This window comes from Crinia signifera, chromosome 5 (genome assembly GCF_055691185.1).
Source record: "Crinia signifera chromosome 5, ASM5569118v1, whole genome shotgun sequence".
NCBI classification, from domain to species: Eukaryota; Metazoa; Chordata; class Amphibia; order Anura; family Myobatrachidae; genus Crinia; species Crinia signifera.
In genome coordinates, this window is record NC_139221.1 from 336,238,367 (window position 1) to 336,262,766 (window position 24,400).

Sequence of the window (24,400 nt, forward strand, 5' to 3'; positions counted from 1 at the left end):
ACAGGAGCTTCCAAACTGCCTTTTTTTCCTGCCAGTACAGGTAAGGACTGTCTGACATGACTACTTGGATGCTGTCACCAAAGTAATCCTCCACCATTTTTTCAATGGTGACAGCATCCAATGCACCGACAGTAGACATGTCAGTAATCGTTGCCAGGTCCTTGAGTCTGGACCAGATGTCAAAACTACCTCCTGCCTGCCCTGCATCCCCGCCAGTGGTTTGTGTGGGAAATCGCAGCTGTTTCCTCCCAGGCACAGGTGTGGGAGAAAGTGAAGGAGGAGATGGGGCCGTGACACGGTCCCCTTCAGATGACAATCTCCTGACCAGCAGGTCTTTGCACCTTTGTAGACTTGTGTCCGCCGGAAACAGAGACACAACATACACTTTACACCGAGGATCGAGCACGGTGGCCAGAATGTATTCCTCTGACTTTAACAGACTGACCACCCTCGTATCCTGGCAAAGCTTATGGAGGGCTTCATCCACAAGAGCGACATGCTTTGCGGAATCGCTACGCTTTAGCTCCTCCTTCACTTTCTCCAGCTGCTCCTGCAACAGCCTGATCAGGGGAATCACCTGACTCAAGCTGGAACTGACTTAACGTGTGGCTAGTTTAAATGGCTGGAGAACCTTGCACAACACGGAAATCAGCCTCCACTGTGTTTGAGTCAGGTGCAGGCTGGCTTCATTGCCTATGTCATAATTGGCCATGTAGGCTTGAATGGCCTTTTGCTGCTCCACCATCCTCTGAAGCATATAGATGGTGGAGTTCCATCGCATCACCACCTCTTGTTTAAGCAGGATGAGGAGTTTTTTGTGATGCTTCAGCCTTCGGCAGGCAGTGGCAGAATGAAATTTTGCGGGCCACCTCAAGCATCTCCTGCACGCTCCTGTCACTTCTGATGAAATGCTGCACCACCAAATTTATTGTGTGGGCAAAACATGGCACGTGCTAGAAATTGCCCATGTTTAATGCCCGCACAATGTTACTGGCGTTGTCTGACACCACAAATCCCCAGGAGCGTCTAAGGGGGGTAAGCCACTGAGAGATGATTTCCCTCAGATTCTCTAAGAGGTTGTCGGCATTGTGCCTCTTTCTGAAACCGGTGATACACAGTGTAGCCTGCCTTGGAAGGAGCTAGCGTGCAGGAGATGCTGCTGCTGCGGAAGGGGCTGCATCTACCCAGTGGGCTGTCACAGTCATATAGTCCTTAGTTTGCCCTGATCCACTTGTCCACATGTCCGTATTTACGTGGACAGTGGGTACAGCCGCATTTTTCAGGGCACTGAGGACACTTTTTCTGACGTCCCTGTACATCATAGGTATCGCCTGCCTAGTGAAGTGGAATATGGTACCGGGGACACAATACCTCCATCAACCGTCTAAATCCCACTCCACTGATGGCAGACACCGGACGCACGTCTAACACCTGTCAAGGCCACAGTTATCCGCTTTGCCATAGGATAACTGCTGTCGTATTTCGTCCTCATGGCAAATGATTGTTGGACGGTCAATTGCTTACTGAAAGACGTATTGGTCTTACGACTTTCCCTCTGGGATGATGATTGGCTTCCAGGAGCAGCAACAGCAGCAGCGGCAGTAGTAGTAGGCGTAGCGCTGCAGGATCCTCCGGAGGAATCTATGGAGTCAGTCATGCAGGTGACATGGCCTGCAGGACTCCCCCTGATCCAGATCAAGGAGGAATTTGATGAGGAGGGAGTTGGTGGTGTGCTTTTCAGGTGCTTGGTTCCAAAAGGAGGACCAAGTGATTTAGGTGTCGCTGGACTGCTAGTCGCAATTCCTGAATTAAAAACTGATTTCTGAAGCTTGTTTAGGTGACGTCGAAGGGAGGTTGTCCCTAGGTGGGCAAGATCCTTACCCCTGCCTATTGGAGTTTTACATAAGCTACAAATGGCAAAAAAAAATTGTTGTCCGGATTCGGATAAAAAAAATTCCAGACCGTATAGGTGGAATTATTGGTCCTCTGCCCAGGCATGACTATGGGCTTTTTCATCCCATGGACAACAACTTCCCCCCCCCCAGGTGTCTCATTCCCCCTTGGTGCGTCATTTAAGCAAACCACCTCTCCATCCTCCTCGTCAACGTCTTCCTCAGCGCCAGCTACATCAATTTCCTCCTCCTGGTGTACAACATCACCTTCATTAATAAAATCTGGAACTAGACTGTGGGTGATCCTTCCAGCATATGCAGAGGGTGTACTGCAAATGGTGGAAGGAGCCACCTCTTCACGTACAGTGATGGGAAGGCCCGCCACCCTAGGACTCTCCTTGGGGATTTGGGATATGGGTACTTATGTAATATCTGGGTGCCCGATTTTTTCATCGCATCGCATGCAATATAGTGGCATACAATTCATGCAATGCCATTTTTCATTGTAAACACCCGATTTTTAATTGTATAGTCACCCATGGGTGATTTCATACCCCCACTATCCAACTACGCATGGAGTTGATTTTCTATAGTGTGGCGAGCGCAGCGAGGGGACGCAGAATACATGTAAAGTAATCCGCTTCCCCTCGCGTAGTATATGCACCAGCAGAATTTATAATAATTAATTATTAGGTACTGGTTGGCACTCAGTGGCACATGTCAGTGCACCAGCAGCATGGAATTATTTATTACAGTTCCACGCAGCACTACAGGACAGGTATTATTTTTTCATTAAATTATATATAGCAGGTAGGTAGGTAGGTACTTAGGCAGTAGCACTGCCAGTGGCACCAGTGGACTGAGTAGGTCCTGGCAGACTCTATTCAGTGCAGGCAGCACCAGTGGACTATATATATATATACATATACATATATATATATATATATATATATATATATATATATATATATATATATATATACAGTCCAAAGTCCCACCAGGTAGGACAAATACGGCACTCAAAGGGATTTTGCAGCGTGAAAAATCTGTATTAAAATACAGACATGTACAAAACAGTGGGTAACGTTTCGGGGGACAAACCCCGTCCTCAGACCCTCCTACAGCAACCAAATCCCCCAAAGTGATCTCATTTATACTTTACCTGAAGCCGCCACGCTCCCCGGACATCTCAGCCGCGTCTGCCGCTGCCGGAAGTGATCAGCGCGCACTGCCACCCTGGTGCACTCAGAGTGTTGCTTAGCAACCTTCTGCTTGCGTTCCACGGGCGGGACGCATCATCTGACACAAACCCAGACAGCAGCACGCAGCCGCTGGAGTCACAGCGGGAGCCCGGGCTGCCAGATAATATACAAACAGTTATACGCTCCCATAGACCTGACTCCATAGGCACACCTGGCTGTGTAGATTGGAGGAGGCAGTGCCAGCCTGTACTGATGCTGTGTACTCACCCTACTGTGGCACCCTGAATCAGCACTAGCGCACCGCACCATCCACCATCACAGTCCTTGGTTGCCATGGGTAAATCGGTCTGTGGAGATGTAAATAAAAAAGCAGGTATTAGACAATACATAGCAATAATCACAATAAACATTCAAACATGGACATATACATACACACATACAGAGAAATACATATATTGGCAGAGATAACATTAATAAAGATTTCATAGATTATACTAAAAATATTAAGCAATGGGTCTAGACCTTAAATAAGGCTATTAAGGTTAATCTTTTCATTAAGGCCACCCGGTTGGATGGTACCCAGCCTAAAAATCCACCTAGCTTCTAAGGTTAACAGTTGTTTGGCCCTATTACTGCCTCTCATCGACTCAGGGACATGGTCGATCATGAAATACTTTAGAGAGCTTAGAGAGTGACCTAACATCTTGAAATGACGTGCCACCGGTTGGTCCACCTCCCTGCCCATAATGGACAGGTTGATGGCCGACCGGTGTAACCCCAATCTCTCGCGAAAGGACCTTGTGGTTTGCCCCACATAGTACAAGTTACAGGGACAAACAATAACGTAAACTACATGAGTGGATTTACAGTTCATGATGTGTCTAATTTCGAATTGTTTGGTGGAATGAGGATGTTTAAATGTACGAAAAGTAATGATGTGGTTACAGGTCGTGCAGGAAAAGCAGCTGTAGCAGCCCAGAGGTTTAAAAAACACATTTGGTGGTTTGGGGATGCCTCTGCCTGTGATATCTGTTCTCATGAGGCGATCTTTAAGGTTGGCACCCCTTTTAAATGCCGCCAATGGCCTAAGCTAAGTTAATCTAACCTGGGTTCCAGTTTGTCTCTGTCACTCATGATGCGTGATATCCGCATCATCTGCGACATTGGCAAGCCACGTTTGAGGGCAGATGGATGATGGCTGGAAGCCATTAGGAAAGTATTCCTGTCAACATCTTTTGAATAGACGTCTGTACTGATTTTACCATCAATTATCTTTATGGTGACGTCTAGATAATGCGCTTCCTCAGCACTCCACGTGGCGGTGTACCTGATTGTCGACTCCAAAGAGTTGACATGGTCAACTACTTGCTTAAGCCTCTCCTGTCCACAACATAAAGATGTCGTCAATATAACGAGTAATTCTGGGCAATTCAAAAAACACCTCTCCTCCTCGACGAACATAAATATGTTTGCAAACGAGGGGGCCACGGCAGACCCCATGGCACACCCCCGTAGTTGCAAATAGTATGCCCCGTCAAAGAGGAAATAATTTCGCTTAAGAGTAAGGTTAAGCAATTGACAAAATGAATCATGGTCAAATAACTCTGGATCGAGGTACTGTCTAACAAAGTTGGATGCAGCCTCCAGTCCTCCCCCGTGTGGAATGGAGGTGTAGAGGCTGCATACATCCAGACATACCAATAAGGTACCAGGCGGGACTACATCCACCCCTTGCAACAGTAATAAGAAATTGGTAGTGTCCTTAACCCCTTCCCGACATTTGACGTACATTTACGTCATGGGCCCTTATTTTGATTCGTGCGGTACGGCCCGCGTGCGGCCGTACCGCCGATGTTTTTCTTCTGCACATGCGCAGAGGTCAATCTGCGCATGTGCAGCCCCCTTCGCCGCAGACGGATTTCGTCCGCCGCAAAGGGGGCGTATAGGGGCGTGAGGGGCTTCATCCCCTCATTTCCCTATGTGTACGCCCCGCGTTTCATGGGCGTTCCCATGCAAACGCGGGGCGTACGCATGGTAATGAGGGCATGACGCCACTCATGGGGGCGGAAAGCTGACGTCGGCGGATGTCAGCTTTCAGCCCCCATACAAGCTACCACACGGACGATTGTCCGTGTGGTCTCAGCTTGCGGGAGCTGCCGCGGCGTGCGGACCTGCCTTCGATGGTCGTCGACCATCGAATGCAGGGGGCAGCTCCCACCATGGTGGAGGCGTACGCCTCCACCATTTTCGTGCGGATCGCCAGCCGTCCGTGTACGGACGGCCGTGGCGATCCGTAGTGTGGGCGGGGATACGTCTGGTGCGGTCGGAGCCGCATATGCGGCTCGACCGCACCAACCAGAATAAGGGCCATGGTCGGGAAGTACTTCCCGACACATGGCATAAATGTACGTCATGCCATTTAACTGTCACCGCGTCTATAGACGCGGTGACAGTTTAAACATGTCTGCTGTCCCTGACAGCAGACATGTCCCTGCATGCCCAGGGGGGGCTGCGATGCCGCCCCCCCCCGTCGGCGATCGCTGTGATTGGCTGTTCAGTGTGAACAGCCAATTACAGCGTTTTCTGTGTCACCGGCGAATAACGTTCGCCGGTGACACAGGGATCGGTGGTGATTGGTGCTGTAAAGTACAGCACCAATCACCACGGGGTGTAAGGGTGACACTGGTGTCACCCCACCTCACCCAACCCGCCCCCTAAAGGCCGTGATTGGTTCGTCGGACCGACGGACCAATCACAGCCATGGAGGGGGATTTAAACTAACGGTGACTGCACTGCAGACGCCATTCCGGTCTGGAATTGCGTGCAGTGCGGTCACCGTGCCAATCTGCCGTTTTACTGACCTGATCCTTGCAAAATACTTACCTGATCACAGCTTGTAGCGTTCCTGGAGCTTGTGACTTCCTGTGTTGTGCTGTGCTGTGTTGTGCTGCTGTGCTGCTGCAGTGTGTTCCAGTTATAGATAGAGAGAGATAGAGAGAGAGAGAGAGATAGAGAGAGAGAGATAGAGAGAGATAGAGAGGGCTAGTGACAGAGAGTGCTATATTTTGTGCTGCTGCAGTGTGATAGAGTTATAGATAGAGAGATAGAGAGAGATAGAGAGAGATAGAGAGATAGTGACAGATTGTGCTATATATTTTTTATATATATACAGCTGTACTGCGTGTGCAACTGACTGCTGCCCCCCCCTTTTGTGCTGATCAGTATAAATTAACTGATCAGCAACTTTTTGGGGGCACAGGGTTTTTTTTTATATATATACCTGTCAGTGCTGCTGCTGCAGTGTCATAGAGTGATAGATAGTGAGAGATAGAGAGATAGTGATAGAAAGTGCTATATTTTGTGTCTGCTGCCCCCTTTTTGTGCACCCCCAGCAACTTTTTGGGGGTGCAGGGGTTATTTTTTATATATATAACTGTCAGTGCTGCTGCTGCAGTGTCATAGAGTGATAGATAGTGATAGATAGTGAGAGATAGAGAGAGATAGAGAGAGATAGAGAGATAGTGACAGAGAGTGATAGAGAGTGCTATATTTTGTGTCTGCTGCCCCCCCCTTTTGTGCTGATCACTATATCTGAGGTGATCAGCAACTTTTTGGGGGTGCAGAGGTTTTTTTTTTATATATACCTGCCAGTTGCACTGTCAGTTGCACCAAAGGTTGTGCACCTGCTGCCCCTCACTGGTAATCAGTGTCGCATCACTGATCACCTTTTTTTTTTTTTTTTGAGGGTGCTGTGGGGTCTTTTTTTAATTTTTTTTGATCAAATTTTTTTGATCAAATTCCTGTTGCCTTTGAGCGCTGTTCAGTGACGGACGTTACTGACCAACATCTGTGCTCAATTTTTGGCGCAGGACCTTTTTTTTTTTCTGCACTACATACACACTACACACTACATACTACATTGAAATAAAGTTTGTACCCCCCCTACACTATACACGTGTTGAAACATTTCACTACCAGAAACACAAAAATAAAAATGGCATCCCAAATGTCATCCCAAATGTCATCCCAAATGTCATCCCAGTCATCCAGAAGAATGTATTCAGCGGAGGAGGCATATGCCATGCTTGCCTCTGACTCTGACACAGCCAGTGAGGCAAGCGGGGAATTTGAAGGATTCATCTTAAGCTCCTCTTCCTCCTCTAGTGATGAGGGAACCCCTCAAAGACGCCCCCGTAGAGCAGCTGAGACCCCCCCCAATAATCGATCTCGTATGGACCCCACCACCATACAATTTTGAGCCCCAGGTTCCTGAGTTTTTGGCCATCCCAGGAATCCAATTTGATTCAACAGGTCTCAGAGAAATTGACTTTTTCAAATTATTTTTCTCTGATGATTTTATAAATTTAATGGTGGACCAAAGTAATTTATATGCCCAGCAGTTTATTGCTCAAAACCCCACGTCATCATTTGCTAGGTGGACCCCTGTAGATGCAGTAGAGATGATGACGTTTTGGGGTCTGGTGTTTCATATGGGCATAGTAAAAAAGCCAGAAATTAGGCAATATTGGAGTACAGATGTTCTGTACAGCACCCCACTTTACCGTATGGCCATGACCCGGAATCGTTTTGAGTTAATCCTTAAATTTTTGCATTACAACGATAATGCACAGTGCCCACCCAGAGATGATCCCACCTTTGACCGGCTATTCAAAGTCAGGCCGGTCATTGATCACTTCAGTGCCAAATTTGAAGAGATGTACATCCCAGATAAATTCATTTGCATAGACGAGTCCCTTATACATTTTAAAGGAAGGGTTAAATTCCGCCAGTACCTTCCCAGTAAGAGGGCAAGGTATGGCATAAAAATGTATAAACTGTGTGAAAGCACCTCAGGGTACACCCACAGGTTTAGGGTATATGAAGGGAAGGATTCAAGAATTGAACCGCCAGAATGCCCCCCCTCCCTCGTAGGTGTTAGTGGAAAAATTGTCTGGGATTTAGTGCACCCCTTCCTGGATAAAGGTTATCACCTCTATGTGGATAACTTTTACACCAGCATCCCCCTGTTTAAGGCCCTTGGTTCAAGAGGTACAGCAGCTTGCGGTATTGTACGCAAGAACCAAAGAGGCCTCCCAAAAACGCACATTGCCCAAGTAATGAGAAGGGGTGAAAGCAGGGGAATATGCACCGAAAATATGTTGTTGGTCAAATATAAGGACAAGAGGGATGTCCTTATACTGACAACAATTCAAGGAGACAGTACCACCTCCGTCCCTGTACGAGGTACCAGTACCCACACCTCAAAACCTAATTGTATCCTGGATTACAATAGGTACATGGGCGGAGTGGATCTTTCAGATCAGGTACTGAAGCCGTACAGTGCCCTGCAGAAAACAAAAATCTGGTACAAGAAGCTGGCCGTGTATATCATCCAGATGGCACTGTATAACGCTTACGTGCTATTCCGTTCTACCAGCCAGAGGGGGACATTTATGCACTTTCAAGAGGAAGTCATAAAGGGCCTAATATTTGGGAACCAGCAGGCAGAGGGCCCCAGTACTTCTAGTACTGGCCCCCGTATTGTACCAGGGCAGCATTTTCCTGATGAAATCCCCTCCACTGGAAAAAAGGGCAGGACACAAAAAAGGTGCAAAGTTTGCTATAAAAAGGGAATAAGAAAGCAAACTATTTTCCAGTGTGACACTTGCCCCGACAAACCCGGCCTATGTATAAAGGAGTGTTTTAAAATATACCACACATCTATGGATTATTAGGTTCATCATTTCACCGTGCTTCGGGGGTCTTGCTAATGCCACATAGCACCCACCATTCATTCCACCAGAATCTGAGCCGCAAAATCCAAAAATCACTCCTTCCCTTCTGAGTCCTGCCATGCACCCAACTGGTATTTTTTGGTCACATGTGAGGCATTGCCGTACTCGGGAGAAATTTTGAGCCAGAACTGCATTTTTGTGTAAAAAATGTAATTTTTCAGTTGCACAGCCCAGTTGTATCAAAATTGGTGAAACCCCTGGGGGTTTGAAATGTACACTATACCCCTAGATGAATTCCCTGAGGGGTGTAGTTTGCAAAATGGGGTCACTTGTGGGGGGGTTCCACTGTATTGGTGCTTCGGGGGTCTTGCTAATGCGACATAGCACCCACCAAAATTCCACCAGAATCTGAGCTGCAAAATCCAAAAATTACTCCTTCCCTTCTGAGTCCTGCCATGCACCCAACTGGTATTTTTTGGTCACATGTGAGGCATTGCCGTACTCGGGAGAAATCGGGGCACAGATTTTGGGGTGCTTTGTCTCCTTCATTCCTTGTGAAAATGAAAAATTTTGAGCCAGAACTGCATTTTTGTGTAAAAAATGTAATTTTTCAGTTGCACAGCCCAGTTGTATCAAAATTGGTGAAACCCCTGGGGGTTTGAAATGTACACTATACCCCTAGATGAATTTCCTGAGGGGTGTAGTTTGCAAAATGGGGTCACTTGTGGGGGGGTTCCACTGTATTGGTGCTTCGGGGGTCTTGCTAATGCGACATAGCACCCACCAACATTCCACCAGAATCTGAGCTGCAAAATCCAAAAATCACTCCTTCCCTTCTGAGTCCTGCCATGCACCCAACTGGTATTTTTTGGTCACATGTGAGGCATTGCCGTACTCGGGAGAAATTGGGGCACAGATTTTGGGGTGCTTTGTCTCCTTCATTCCTTGTGAAAATGACAAATTTGGAGCCAGAACTGCATTTTTGTGTAAAAAATGTAATTTTTCAGTTGCACAGCCCAGTTGTATCAAAATTGGTGAAACCCCTGGGGGTTTGAAATGTACACTATACCCCTAGATGAATTCCCTGAGGGGTGTAGTTTGCAAAATGGGGTCACTTGTGGGGGGGTTCCACTGTATTGGTGCTTCGGGGGTCTTGCTAATGCGACATAGCACCCACCAACATTCCACCAGAATCTGAGCTGCAAAATCCAAAAATCACTCCTTCCCTTCTGAGTCCTGCCATGCACCCAACTGGTATTTTTTGGTCACATGTGAGGCATTGCCGTACTCGGGAGAAATTGGGGCACAGATTTTGGGGTGCTTTGTCTTCTTCATTCCTTGTGAAAATGACAAATTTGGAGCCAGAACTGCATTTTTGTGTAAAAAAATGTAATTTTTCATTTTCACTGCCCAGTTGTATCAAAATTGGTGAAACCCCTGGGGGTTTGAAATGTACACTATACCCCTAGATGAATTCCCTGAGGGGTGTAGTTTGCAAAATGGGGTCACTTGTGGGGGGGTTCCACTGTATTGGTGCTTCGGGGGTCTTGCTAATGCGACATAGCACCCACCAACATTCCACCAGAATCTGAGCTGCAAAATCCCAAAATCACTCCTTCCCTTCTGAGTCCTGCCATGCACCCAACTGGTATTTTTTGGTCACATGTGAGGCATTGCCGTACTCGGGAGAAATTGGGGCACAGATTTTGGGGTGCTTTGTCTCCTTCATTCCTTGTGAAAATGACAAATTTGGAGCCAGAACTGCATTTTTGTGTAAAAAAATTAATTTTTCATTTTCACTGCCCAGTTGTACCACAATTGGTGAAACCCCTGGGGGTTTGAAATGTACACTATACCCCTAGATGAATTCCCTGAGGGGTGTAGTTTGCAAAATGGGGTCACTTGTGGGGGGGTTCCTAACTTTTAGCATCTTATGGTGCCTAGAAACCTACATGGTGCCTAAAAAATAATCTCATAAAAAGGAGGCTCCAAAATCAAGTAGGTGCTCCCTCTATTATGAAGCCTGTGGTTTGGTCAACGTGCACACTAGGGCCACCTATAGGATATTTATGAAAACAAAAGAATTGGGGGAATCAATTTTTAGTCACATTTCTCTAGTAAAATGTACTGTGTTCCTTAGAAAAATGTATTAAAATTGCAAATCTGCAAAAAAAATGAAATTTTGAAATTTCACCTACACATTGTTTTAATTCCTGTGAAACACCTAAAGGGTTAACAAACTTCCAAAATGCTGTTTTGAATACTGTGAGGGGTGCAGTTTTTGAAATGGCATCATTTATGGGGGTGTCTCACATACAAGTCCCTCAAAGTCACATCAGAACTGAACTGGTCCCTAAAAAAATCAGTGTTTGAAATTTTCTTGAAAATTTGAAAATTTGCTATTCATATTGTAAGCCTCCTAGTGTCCAAAAAAATTAAAAGGAAGTTGAAATAATGATGGAAACATAAAGTAGACATATGGTCTATGTTAGTTATTAACTATTTTGAGTGGTATGATTATTTGTCTCACAAGCAGAAAATTTAACATTTTGCAAATTGCTAAATTTTCCATTTTTTTCTGACATTTTGGTATTTTTCACAAAAAAACACAGACTGTATCGACGAAAATTTACCACTAACTTGAAGTACAATGTGTCACGAAAAAACAATCTCAAAATCACTGGGATAAGTAAAAGCAAAAAAAAGTTATCCTCACTTAAGTGATACATGTCAGATTTGAAAAAAAGGGCTCTGTCAGGAAGGCAAAAACATGCTGTGTCAGGAAGGGGTTAAGGAAGGATTTCTTTAGCGGCAATAATGGCTGGAGCAAAAAGTCCAACAATTGGGCAACTGGTTGGTAAAGTGAGTCACAGGCCGCAATTATGGGCCTCCTGGGTGGTCGTTCGCGGTCTTTATGTACCTTTGGCACAGAGTATAGAACCGGAACTTTTGACCAATCAGAGAATGTAGCGTTGAAGACTTTATTGGACAGCTTGCCATCCTTTACAGCTCCAGAAAGTAGTGTTTTAAGCTCCGTCTGGTACTGTTTGGTAGGGTTACATCTCAACTTGGAGTATACCTCGATATCAGAGAGTTGCACGTTACCCACTGTTTTGTACATGTCTGTATTTTAATACAGTTTTTTCACTCTGCAAAATCCCTTTGAGTGCCGTTATTGTCCTACCTGGTGGGACTTTGGACTGTGTAATACTATTACTGGCACCTGGGTCTATGATATATGTACACTCGAGTGCCGGCATCTTTTGGATGGATATATATATATATATATATATATTAGGTACAGCACACCAGAGGTAGGCCCCAGCACAGAGGAGACAGTAGTACTATAAGTACACAGTTAGAGCCGACTCTCCTCCTTGCTAGGGTGATCCCACCCTAAGCAGAGAGAACAGAGTACACAGCAGCACTGAGGGAGACAGCCCCAGCAAATAAAGTATTGCGTTTAAGGTCAAGATCAAGCTCAAGTTTAAGCCCCAGCAGCAGCAGCACCAACACACCCTCTCACAACCCGCTACTAGACTGGAGTAAAGATGGTGGGCGCAGGAGCCGCTATTTAAAGCCTCGCAAAATCCGGCATCGGGCGATGACATTTTGCCCGTGCGGCCAGACCCGAGTCAGGGGGGAATCTCTGAGCGCTGCTCGGAACCATGCTGGGATCGATGACGTTCGTGGGGGCTTGGATCTCCGGAATCCGAGTCCGCACATCTCTAGTCACAAGTCCAGAAGGGAAGCTATATAATACATAAGTGCCTCAGAGGGTTATGCGTGTAGAACTTAAATATGATAGGCTTGCCTGAAGAGGTGAGTTTTCAGGGAACACTTGAAAGTTTGGAGGCTAGTGGAGAGTCTTATTGTGCGTGGAACGGCATTCCATAGGAATACATACATCAATTGTATTCGAGGTGTGGGGAATTGGGTAAGAGCTACTTCCCATAGCCAGTTTTATTGTATAGTCAGAAATCTTATTTTGTGGAAACGTATCGGCTGAGGCGTTACTCGGTAATGTTATGTAGAATGGTTTGTCATGCATCTTCCTCTTTGTTTATATGTCCTTTATCTCCGATGCGGGGATCCAGCTGTTACATTGTGCGAGGTGTCCGTTCCACTTAACTAATGCATATTTCTGAGCTCTAACCATCTTAGTTTTTTTAATCTTTTCCACTTTGTAAATCTTATTATAGTTTTTTGGTATGCTTTGAAGTTTGGGTAAAACGGCCTGTTGTAGCCTCACCGTAGAGAAACCTTTCTGACATATATCCTTATATTTGGATATACAGAATCGCATTGCCAATTTTATCTAGCCGGTTTGTGCAATGTGTACGCGTCTTGCTCTTGTAACCATTTTCTTACGTCGGTTCTTTTAAATTTATTTTTTAAAGCTTTATAATATTTATCAATACCGCAAAAACTCCCCGGTTTTATTACAGTATAATACACTTCTTTGATATGCTGCATGGGGGTGCGCGACATTATATTCAATTATCTTTTGATATAAACTTGATATAAAATTCTATGAGTTTTATATCAACTGACTATCAAAAGGGTATAAAAGGGGGTGTGGAAAGGGGCATGGTAGCTGTCAAAATCAATTAGTTTGCATAGAAAGTGTGCGTACCCTACTGGGGTCACTTATAGATAGTCATTCACTAATGGGTTCACTTATAGATTGTCGGGTCACTTATAGTCATTCACTAGTGGGGTCACTTATAGATATGCATTCACTAATGGGGTCACTTATAGTCATTTACCATCAGGGTCACTTATAGATAGTCACTCACCAGTGGGGTCACTTATAGATAGTCACTCACCAGTGGGGTCACTTATAGATAGTCACTCACCAGTGGGGTCACTTATAGATAGTCACTCACCAGTGGGGTCACTTATAGATAGTCACTCACCAGTGGGGTCACTTATAGATAGTCACTCACCAGTGGGGTCACTTATAGATAGTCACTCACCAGTGGGGTCACTTATAGATAGTCACTCACCAGTGGGGTCACTTATAGATAGTCACTCACCAGTGGGGTCACTTACAGATAGTCACTCACCAGTGGGGTCACCTATAGATAGTCACTCACCAGTGGGGTCACTTATAGATAGTCACTCACCAGTGGGGTCACTTACAGATAGTCACTCACCAGTGGGGTCACTTATAGATAGTCACTCACCAGTGGGGTCACCTATAGATAGTCACTCACCAGTGGGGTCACCTATAGATAGTCACTCACCAGTGGGGTCACTTATAGATAGTCACTCACCAGTGGGGTCACTTATAGATAGTCACTCACCAGTGGGGTCACTTATAGATAGTCACTCACCAGTGGGGTCACTTACAGATAGTCACTCACCAGTGGGGTCACTTATAGATAGTCACTCACCTGTGGGGTCACTTATAGATAGTCACTCACCAGTGGGGTCACTTATAGATAGTCACTCACCAGTGGGGTCACTTATAGATAGTCACTCACCAGTGGGGTCACTTATAGATAGTCATTCTCTAGTTGGGTCACTGTGTTTTACTAAGCATTACCCTAGGAGCAGCGTTGTTGTGTAGCATTGGCCAAGCATTTCCAGCAGTGGGGACCCAATCAGCCCCTAACTGTCACATTACAGGCTATGTTTCAAACATAACCTAGGAGCTGATTGGATAGTACTTTATCTCTTTCCAAGCTGTGATAAGTCTCCACTGATTGTGATATCCTGTCCCAGCTTATATTGGTCCCAATCTCTGCTTACATACAGTATTATCCTACATATTGACCTGCAAGGTACAGTAAATGTAGAAGAGGGTGTTACTGCCCATAGACTCAAAACAAAGGGCTGGCACCTCATTGCACCCCAACATGGCAGTGTACATTCAGCGCCTGTCCAGGGAGATGATTTATTATCACCACCTGATGAACATGGAGACACCATGCACCTGATTTAATGCAACGTGCATGTAGAAATGTGACACATATTAGGGTAAGAAGAGGAGCTGGTGGGTGGCAGGGGTTCCTCTATGAAGGTGGCCGGTCACCTTCACTTGTGTGCCCAGTTATATGCTGAGGCTTCACTGTTTTGGATGGGATATTAGATGTGATAAGTAGAGATGGAGGGATGGAGACATCTGAGAGGTGGAACAGGGTAAATGGCCTCCACGGTATATGAGCCTATTTCATGGGGAAAGTCCAAAGATACGAGGGTGGAAGTAACATTTATGTTATTGCATCAGTCAGTGTGTAATCACATTGTGTTTCCCTCAAGACTTGCTTCAGCCCCCGAGAGATCATGGCCGTACATGGGGTGAACATGGAAGAAGGCATCCTCCTGGAGAAGTTCTCAGACATCAGCACCAGCCTGATTCAGCAGCAGCTCACTGGGGCCTGTCCCAAGAGCCACCAGCATGGGAGCAGTGAGGGCCAGCTCACTCTGGCAGAGAGTAAGTTTGTGTTCACAGAGTCCACAGTTAGTCACAAAAAGAGCCCAACAGAGGCCATAGCTAGTCCAAGACAGATCCTGGGAAGGGGACACAGCTAGTCCCAGACAGAGCCCAGCAGGGGCCACAGCTAGTTCCAGACAGATCCTGGGAAGAGGCAACAGCTAGTCCCAGACAGATCCTGGCGGGGCCACAGCTAGTCCCAGACATAGCCCAGCAGGGGCCACAGCTAGTCCCAGACAGAGTCCAGCAGGGGCCATAGCTAGTCCAAGACAGATCCTGGGAAGGGGACACAGCTAGTCTCCGACAGAGCCCAGCAGGGGCCATAGCTAGTCCCAGACCGATCCTGGGAAGAGGCAACAGCTACTGTACTACCAGAAAGATCTCCACAGGAGCCACAGCTAGTCCCAGTCAGAGCCTGGCAGGGGCCACAGCTAGTCTCAGTCAGAGCATGGCAGGGGCCACAGCTAGTCTCAGACAGATCCCAGCAGGGGCCACAGCCATTCCCAGAGAGATTTCAGCAGGGGCCATAGCTAGTCACAGGTACAGAGGTATTCATGCCAGGAATGGACCTCAGACTAATGTGTCCCAATATTGTCACTTTATCAACCTACTGTAGCAATGACTAAATACTCAGACTGTAAACCCCACATCTGTATGTGGGTACAGGATCTCATGTGGGGACAGTTCCTCATGTGGGGACAGCAGGGCTAGAGTAAGCCCTCTGGTCACTTTAGACAGGGGGGCCCTCTTCCTCTTGTCATTACTGGCCGCAAACTGCACAGTAGAATATTACACTGTCAAAACACAGAGTAAAGGCAGTATAAACAGTCGATAGAGTCACTAACATAGCAGATAACAGCAAGTGGCAATATTAGCAGTGAAGCCTTGCATGTAGATTGTAGGGAAAAATTATTTGGGAGAGAACATAAAAACCTGATGTCTTGTGGGATCTAGAATGTACAACAGGCTGATAATCTGAAAGCTCTAATGGGCAAGTGCTCATAAGGGGCTCAGGTTAAAGGACCAATGGACAATGGGTAACGGCAGAGGGGGAGATAAATGTAGGTGCCTATCCCAATAAATTAATACAAAAAGTCCAGCTGGTGGGAGGCACTCAAAAACAAATACTCAAAGCCAATGTAAACCAAACATGTGTTATGGTTTCGGGTGTTAACCCAGCAGCTGTGGTAACTGTTTAGGACAGCCACAGCGAGTCCTACACTAACTCTGTTGGTCTGCCCCAAAGAATGATCAGTCTCTGCGAATGCTAGGGCTTCACCTATGATCGCCATGTTTGAAGGGGCGAATTATGTCCGCCCCAACTCTAGTGCAACCAGGCCTTATGATGGACAAAGTACTGATGATTCTGTGGGGAAGACCTAAAGGTAAAACTGGCTAACAGGGCCTAGCTGGGGTTGGCACTAGCTATAGACTCCTGAGACAACACTGGAGAAGACCAAATCAAATAAGCAAATGCATCGCAGGCACGCAAAGACACAATATTACACCACATGAATACACAGCAAACCACACACAAGACATAGCAAACACAGGAACTAACCACATAAGGGTAAATAGAACCCTGGGGTGCACTCTCATCCAAACAGGGCTTGAACATGCAAACAAGGCAAGATCAAGAAATAACTGCAGAATACTCCCCAGAAGTATGATGGAAATCCCAAGTATTGCCGGGGTTTCATCAACCAGTGTAAAGTCCAGTGTGAGTTGCTGTCTCAGAACTTTCCAACACCCCAAACCAAAGGGACATACTGTACATCATCTTGTTGCTGACCGGTGCTGCCCTATAGTGGGTTTCTCCCTTGTGGGAGAGGTCTGATCTGCTCCTGGCCGATTACAATCTCTTCATTGCTTCCTTCCGAAAAAAATTTGATGAGCCAGGTCGTCCTGCTTCTGCCGCTATGGAAATCTTCTGTATAAAGCAGGGATCCCGGACTATGGGACACTATGTCATTCAGTTCCAGAGCCTGGCATCTGAACTCCTGTGGAACAATGAAGCGTTATCAGCAGCCTTTTGGTTGTGTGTCTCAGAATCCATAAAGGATGCCCTAGCAACCTGTGATTTACCTGACGAGCTGGAAGACTTGATCTACTTGTGTATCAAAATGGATCTGCGTCTCTGAGTATGTAATTTAGGGAAGATTAAAAAAGGGCCTCCCAAGGCCTAATTGCCCTCCGTGTCCCAGTCTCTGTAATGCCTGGTGTCATCTTCCCTGGAAGAACCTATAGGTAGATCCTGACTGACACAGAAAGACTGCCAGGAGACAACAAAGTAATCTCTGCCTCTATTGTGTGGCTCCCAGTCATTACCGTCAATCCTCTCCCTAGTGGCCGGGAAACACCAAAGCCTAACCTGTCAAGGAGGAGCCAGGTTACGTTAGATTGCCAAATCTTCTCCAGTACATGATTTGGTTTGTCCGTGACTATCCAGTCCCAGTCCAGTCCCCAGGTCTTCTCTGCTCTGATAGACTGAGGAGCAGCCGGTAACTTTATCGCCTTGGAGGTGGCAAAGAAATTCAAGCTACCAGTAGTCCCTCTAGACTCTCACTTTTACTTAACAGCAGTGGATGGAAGTAAAATTATCGGCAGTGATGTGACTCATTGTACCTTTCATATTAGGGTTCCTAACAAAGAAACTTTGGAGTTCCTGGTGGTGCCCAATACTTCCTACAGCATTGTATTGGGTATGCCTTGGCTCCATGTACACAATCCAAGGATCAACTGGGTGATGCTCCAGATTGAGAAATGGAGTGACTATTGCCAAGAACATTGTGTGACCAAGGTGGTCCCACTCCATTCTTCTGAAGTTCCAATCCTTCCAGGGTTACCCCAGCAATGTCAGGATGTTTTCAGTGAGAAAGCTGCTGATCAGTTAACCCCTCATCTTAAGAGGGACTGTCCCATAGGCTTACTTCCTCGTAAAACCCCTTTGGGCCGAACTTAATCACTGTCTGGCCCCCGAGATCCAGGCTATATCCAAGTACATAGCAAATAGGAATAGTATCCTGCACAGGACAAAAATTGATTTAATGAAAATCATAGAACCAACTTACAAAATAATATGCTTGTACACATACAACAAATATTTAGTGTTGGAGGTGCCCCCAGGAATCAAGTAGATAGATAGTGGGCCGCCGTTCGCAGAAAGGATTCCTTTTTGGAGGCACACTTTTGAATGAATGAAGATAGTGTTTAATGAGTAAGATAAAACTTAACTTTTATTTCCAATTATTTTAAAATAGTGATAACTCTGTAATTACATGTGTTGCATAGTTTGCCATGAAGAGTTAAATGAGTAACAAAATACTTTTAGTGAAACAGGGGCAGATGTATTAAGCCTGGAGAAGAGATAAACTGGAGATAACATGGAAGAGATAACGCACCAGCCAATCAGCTGTGTTTGAAATATGACAGTTGGGATCTTATTGGCCCTTATTCTGATCGGTGCGGATATTCCCGCATTCTTACGGAGCGGTCCGCACGCCACGGTGTTTTGCCGCATGCGGCCATCGTCCGTAGAAACGCCCACGTGTCCTCCGCATTCGGACGGACTCACTCTTTAAGAACAGGGCGTGTTTACGGACGACATACAAACCATGCGTGTGCGGGAGAAACACTCCGATTCTGCACGGTATTACAGAGTATTACAGAGTATGCTCGGAAATACCGCATCCGAACGGGAGCCAAGCGGTGCTACCGCCCGTAAGCGGAGTATTTACGCCAAACAACCCACTATGAAGTATCTTCTGCAATACATCACATGACCCACTTATTCAATTACCTATCCTCATAAAAAACAGCTTATTTGGAATTGGAATCAATGTGTGTGGTTTCATGAGTACATGTCTAATACACATGTGTATTGATAGTATTAAGATTCAGTCATGTCCATTGTTAGCAGTTTTTAAGTGTGGGACAAGTACAGCATATGTGGGGGATTACTAAGGTTTCCTTGAAGCAGCAATGGTTTCAATTAAAGCACTGACAAGCGGCCTATTAGTGAGTAATGAGTAAAGGAGTAGATTCTATTGGGTTCAGGTGTTAATGGTTGTAGTCATTAGGCGTACGTTCGCCTACCGCATGAACGAGTGGTGTCCGCAAAGCAATAGTACACTTGTGGACACCGCACATTTCTGCCCTTTTTGCTCGCGTGCATTCGGAGTGGTTTCCGAATGTACGCCCCCCAACATAAGTGTACTCCCCCGTGTCCGCCCATGTTTCCGCCCCGTTTTGCCCACTTTGAAACTACGCCCATGTGTCATTCCGCATGACGCCCATAATACGCCCCTATTTCCCGACTGATAGCGGTGAACAGTTTTGGACGGGATTTGGCCGAACTGGTACCGAGTCAAGGCGTGGCACATGCGCGTAGCGTTCTCCACGCATGCGCAGACGCCGTAAAGACGCGATCCGTAAGTACGCGGTAAAGTCCGCGTCAATCAGAATAAGGGCCATTGGCTGGTGCATTATCTCCTTCCACTTTATCTCCAGTTTATCTCTTCACCAGGCTTAATACATCTGCCCCACAAAAACAAAGAATGGCCACTGAAATTTACTATGTATTTTTGTCGACACAATGGCAGTTTACCATGTATTATTATCGACACAGTGGCAGTTGGTGGTGTTATTAAACAATCATATATTGTTGATATATGATTTATTAGGGTCCTTAATAGGCCAAGCTGACGACACGTCCAGAGTCTGTGATAAGTCTGTACTGCTAGAACATCTTGTGTTTCAAAAAAGATTTTCTAGATAGAAATTATTTAGCTAGGTAAATTTAGCTAGAAAAAGGTAGTCAGATGGTACATAAGCAAGATGCATACAATATTAACATGTCAGGTATCCTTAAAGATTGGAAAAGCGGAAGTACAGTGAGTTAGATTCAATTCTTTCTGCTGCCCAATGTCTTCACAAACAGGAGCGGACAGAGGGTGAGAGAAGAGATTGATGCACTGATGGAAAAAAGGCAAATGAAAAGAGGACACTTCTGTAAGTGGTGTTAGGTCCACCCTGATACCAAAGCATTGCAGGGCGGAAATGTGCCACCAGAAAGTCTCTCCTCCACGGAATAAGAGAAAAATAATGATATTTAAGACAAACAGAAAGTTCAAATTGGATAGATTCAGTGTGTGTGTATGTTTAAATCAGGCTGCGACAACCAAAACATTAAGACAAGTCTCTTGCTGCACAGGCTTAACTGATAACAGCTGTGCAGCAGGATATAATTAGTCTGTCGACACCAATGTGTGTAGTTAGGTTGGCAGTAAATGCACCACTAAAAAGAGGTGGCAAATCTGACCCAATGTCTTGCAGTGTAGTGTAGGCTTCTTAATCAGAACATGATAATGGAAGCCATGCAGCAAGGCGTAATTTGTATGTCGACACCAATGTGTGTCGTTAGTTATCAATATATACACCAAATGAGGGGAAGCAGACAATTCTGACCAAGTATCTCGTTGTGTATGCTTATAGATCAGAACTTGTCAAAAATCTGCCAAACAATATATAATGTGTAATGTTAGGGCAGCAAAGTATAGTAAATGTATCTGCCCAAATCGATATTGCTGGTTTTGGAGTGTTTCTGCCTATTAAATCAGAGAATAAGTATGTCCACACAACACGTTGCTGAGGTATTAAATATAACCCAAAAAATGAACAACTTCCCAGCCCTTGCATAGACTACAGAGGGGTTAAATGAGATCACGGTAAAAAATAGTTATCCACTTAAATTCATAACGGAACTCTTCGAGTGGGTCAGAGGTACCAGATCCTTCACCAAGCTGTATACTTCCAGACACACTATGCCACAGATGCCCACTTCCACAGACACATGCTTCCACATACACAGGATGCCACAGACATATGATGCCACAGATGCATACTTCCACAGACACATGATGACACAGAGGCACACTTCCACAGACACATGCTTCCACAGATGCAGACTTCCAAAGACTCATGATGACACAGAGGCACACTTCCACAGACACATGATGACACAGATGCCCACTTCCAAAGACACATGATGACACAGATGCACACTTCCACAGACACATGATGCCACAGATGCACACTTCCAAAGACTCATGATGACACAGAGGCACACTTCCACAGACTCATGATGACACAGAGGCACACTTCCACAGACACATGATGACACAGATGCACACTTCCACAGACACATGATGCCACAGATGCACACTTCCACAGACACATGATGACACAGAGGCACACTTCCACAGACACATGATGCCACAGATGCACACTTCCAAAGACTCATGATGACACAGAGGCACACTTCCACAGACACATGATGCCACAGATGCACACTTCCAAAGACTCATGATGACACAGAGGCACACTTCCACAGACACATGATGACACAGAGGCACACTTCCACAGACACATGATGACACAGATGCACACTTCCACAGACACATGATGACACAGATGCCCACTTCCACAGACACATGATGCCACAGATGCCCACTTCCACAGACACATGATGCCACAGATGCACACTTCCACAGACACATGCTTCCACAGATGCACAATTCCAAAAACTCATGATGCCACAGATGCCCACTTCCACAGACACATGATGACACAGAGGCACACTTCCACAGACACATGATGCCACAGATGCATACTTCCAAAGACTCATGATGCCACATATGCACACTTCCACAGACACATGATGCCACAGATGCACACTTCCAAAGACTCATGATGACACAGAGGCACACTTCCACAGACACATGATGACACAGAGGCACACTTCCACAGACACATGATGCCACAGATGCACACTTCCACAGACGCACACTTCCAAAGACTCATGATGCCACAGATGCACACTTCCACAGACACATGATGCCACAGATGCACACTTCCACAGACACATGATGACACAGATGCACACTTCCACAGACACATGATGACACAGAGGCACACTTCCACAGATGCCCACTTCCAAAGACTCATGATGCCACAGAGGCACACTTCCACAGACACATGCTTCCACAGATGCCCACTTCCACAGACTCATGATGCCACAGATGCACACTTCCAAAGACTCATAATGCCACAGATGCACACTTCCACAGACACATGATGACACAGATGCATACTTCCAAAGACTCATGATGCCACAGATGCACACTTCCAAAGACTCATGATGCCACAGATGCACACTTCCACATACACAGGATGCCACAGATGCACACTTCCACAGACACATGATGCCACAGATGCACACTTCCACAGACACATGATGACACAGATGCACACTTCCACATACACAGGATGCCACAGATGCACACTTCCACAGACACATGATGCCACAGATGCACACTTCCACAGACACATGATGACACAGATGCACACTTCCACAGACACATGATGACACAGATGCACACTTCCACAGACACATGATGACACAGATGCACACTTCCACAGACACATGATGACACAGATGCACACTTTCACAGACACATGATGACACAGATGCACACTTCCACAGACACATGATGACACAGATGCACACTTCCACAGACACATGATGACACAGATGCACACTTCCACAGACACATGATGCCACAGATGCCCACTTCCACAGACACATGATGACACAGATGCACACTTCCACAGACTCATGATGCCACAGATGCACACTTCCACAGACACATGATGACACAGAGGCACACTTCCACAGACACATGATGACACAGATGCACACTTCCACAGACACATGATGACACAGAGGCACACTTCCAAAGACTCATGATGCCACAGATGCACACTTCCACAGGCACATGATGCCACAGATGCACACTTCCACAGGCACATGATGACACAGATGCACACTTCCACAGACACATGATGACACAGATGCACACTTCCACAGACACCTGATGCCACAGATGCACACTTCCACAGACACATGATGACACAGATGCACACTTCCACAGACACATGATGACACAGATGCACACTTCCACAGACACATGATGCCACAGTTGCACACTTCCAAATACTCATGATGACACAGATGCACACTTCCACAGACACATGATGCCACAGATGCACACTTCCACAGACACATGATGACACAGATGCACACTTCCACAGACTCGTGATGCCACAGATGCACACTTCCACAGACACATAATGCCACAGATGCACACTTCCACAGACACATGATGACACAGACGCACACTTCCACAGACACATGATGACACAGATGCACACTTCCACAGACACATGATGCCACAGATGCACACTTCCACAGACACATGATGACACAGATGCACACTTCCACAGACTCGTGATGCCACAGATGCACACTTCCACAGACACATGATGCCACAGATGCACACTTCCACAGACACATGATGACACAGACGCACACTTCCACAGACACATGATGACACAGACGCACACTTCCACAGACACATGATGCCACATTGATTGTATTTTTACATTTCTTATTACGTTCTTTATATGCGGCACATGATTTGGGTGCCCATCTTGTTTAAACGCTTTGAATGCCCTCATTTTTTTTAGCTATTTCACATTTGACTTTGCTGTTAATCCACATTTATTTAACATAAATGAATGACAGTCTATCATAAAGGTATTTCATTCTGTATTTAGTCATCTAATCTCCCAGATACAATCCCAATAGAGGTAACGTTTCTTCCTTGTGTTTGCAGAATACATATACGGAAGTATCGCAACACTGATTGTGTGTCTTTGCTCGTTGCTCGGCATTACACTACTGATGTGCACAGTCTGCACCAGTGTATATCAATATACCATCCAGTTCTTTGTCAGCCTGGCTGTGGGATCTCTGACCGGAGACGCCATACTGCACCTTATTCCACAGGTAACTGATATCCCTAATCGTCATTCACCTGCAGGTCACTGATACCACCAATCTTCATTCACCTGCAGGTCACTGATACCACCAATTGTCATTCACTGATATCCCTAATCATCATTCACCTACAGGTCACCGATACCACTAATCACATTCACCTGCAGAACACTGATACCACCAATTGTCATTCACTGATACCACTAATCATCATTCACCTGCAGGTCACT

At 45.9% G+C, this 24,400-nt stretch overlaps 1 protein-coding gene across 2 annotated transcripts in view; it reads left to right on the forward strand.

The window, feature by feature from the left end:
- Positions 1–24,400, forward strand: part of SLC39A4 (solute carrier family 39 member 4) — a 144,283-nt gene that overhangs the window by 80,590 nt on the left and 39,293 nt on the right. For both annotated transcript variants that reach the window (XM_083145100.1, XM_083145101.1), the window contains 2 exons: positions 15,097–15,271; positions 24,007–24,179. In XM_083145100.1, coding sequence (XP_083001226.1) covers positions 15,097–15,271; positions 24,007–24,179 — 348 coding nt within the window. The remainder of the gene's footprint in view (positions 1–15,096; positions 15,272–24,006; positions 24,180–24,400) is intronic.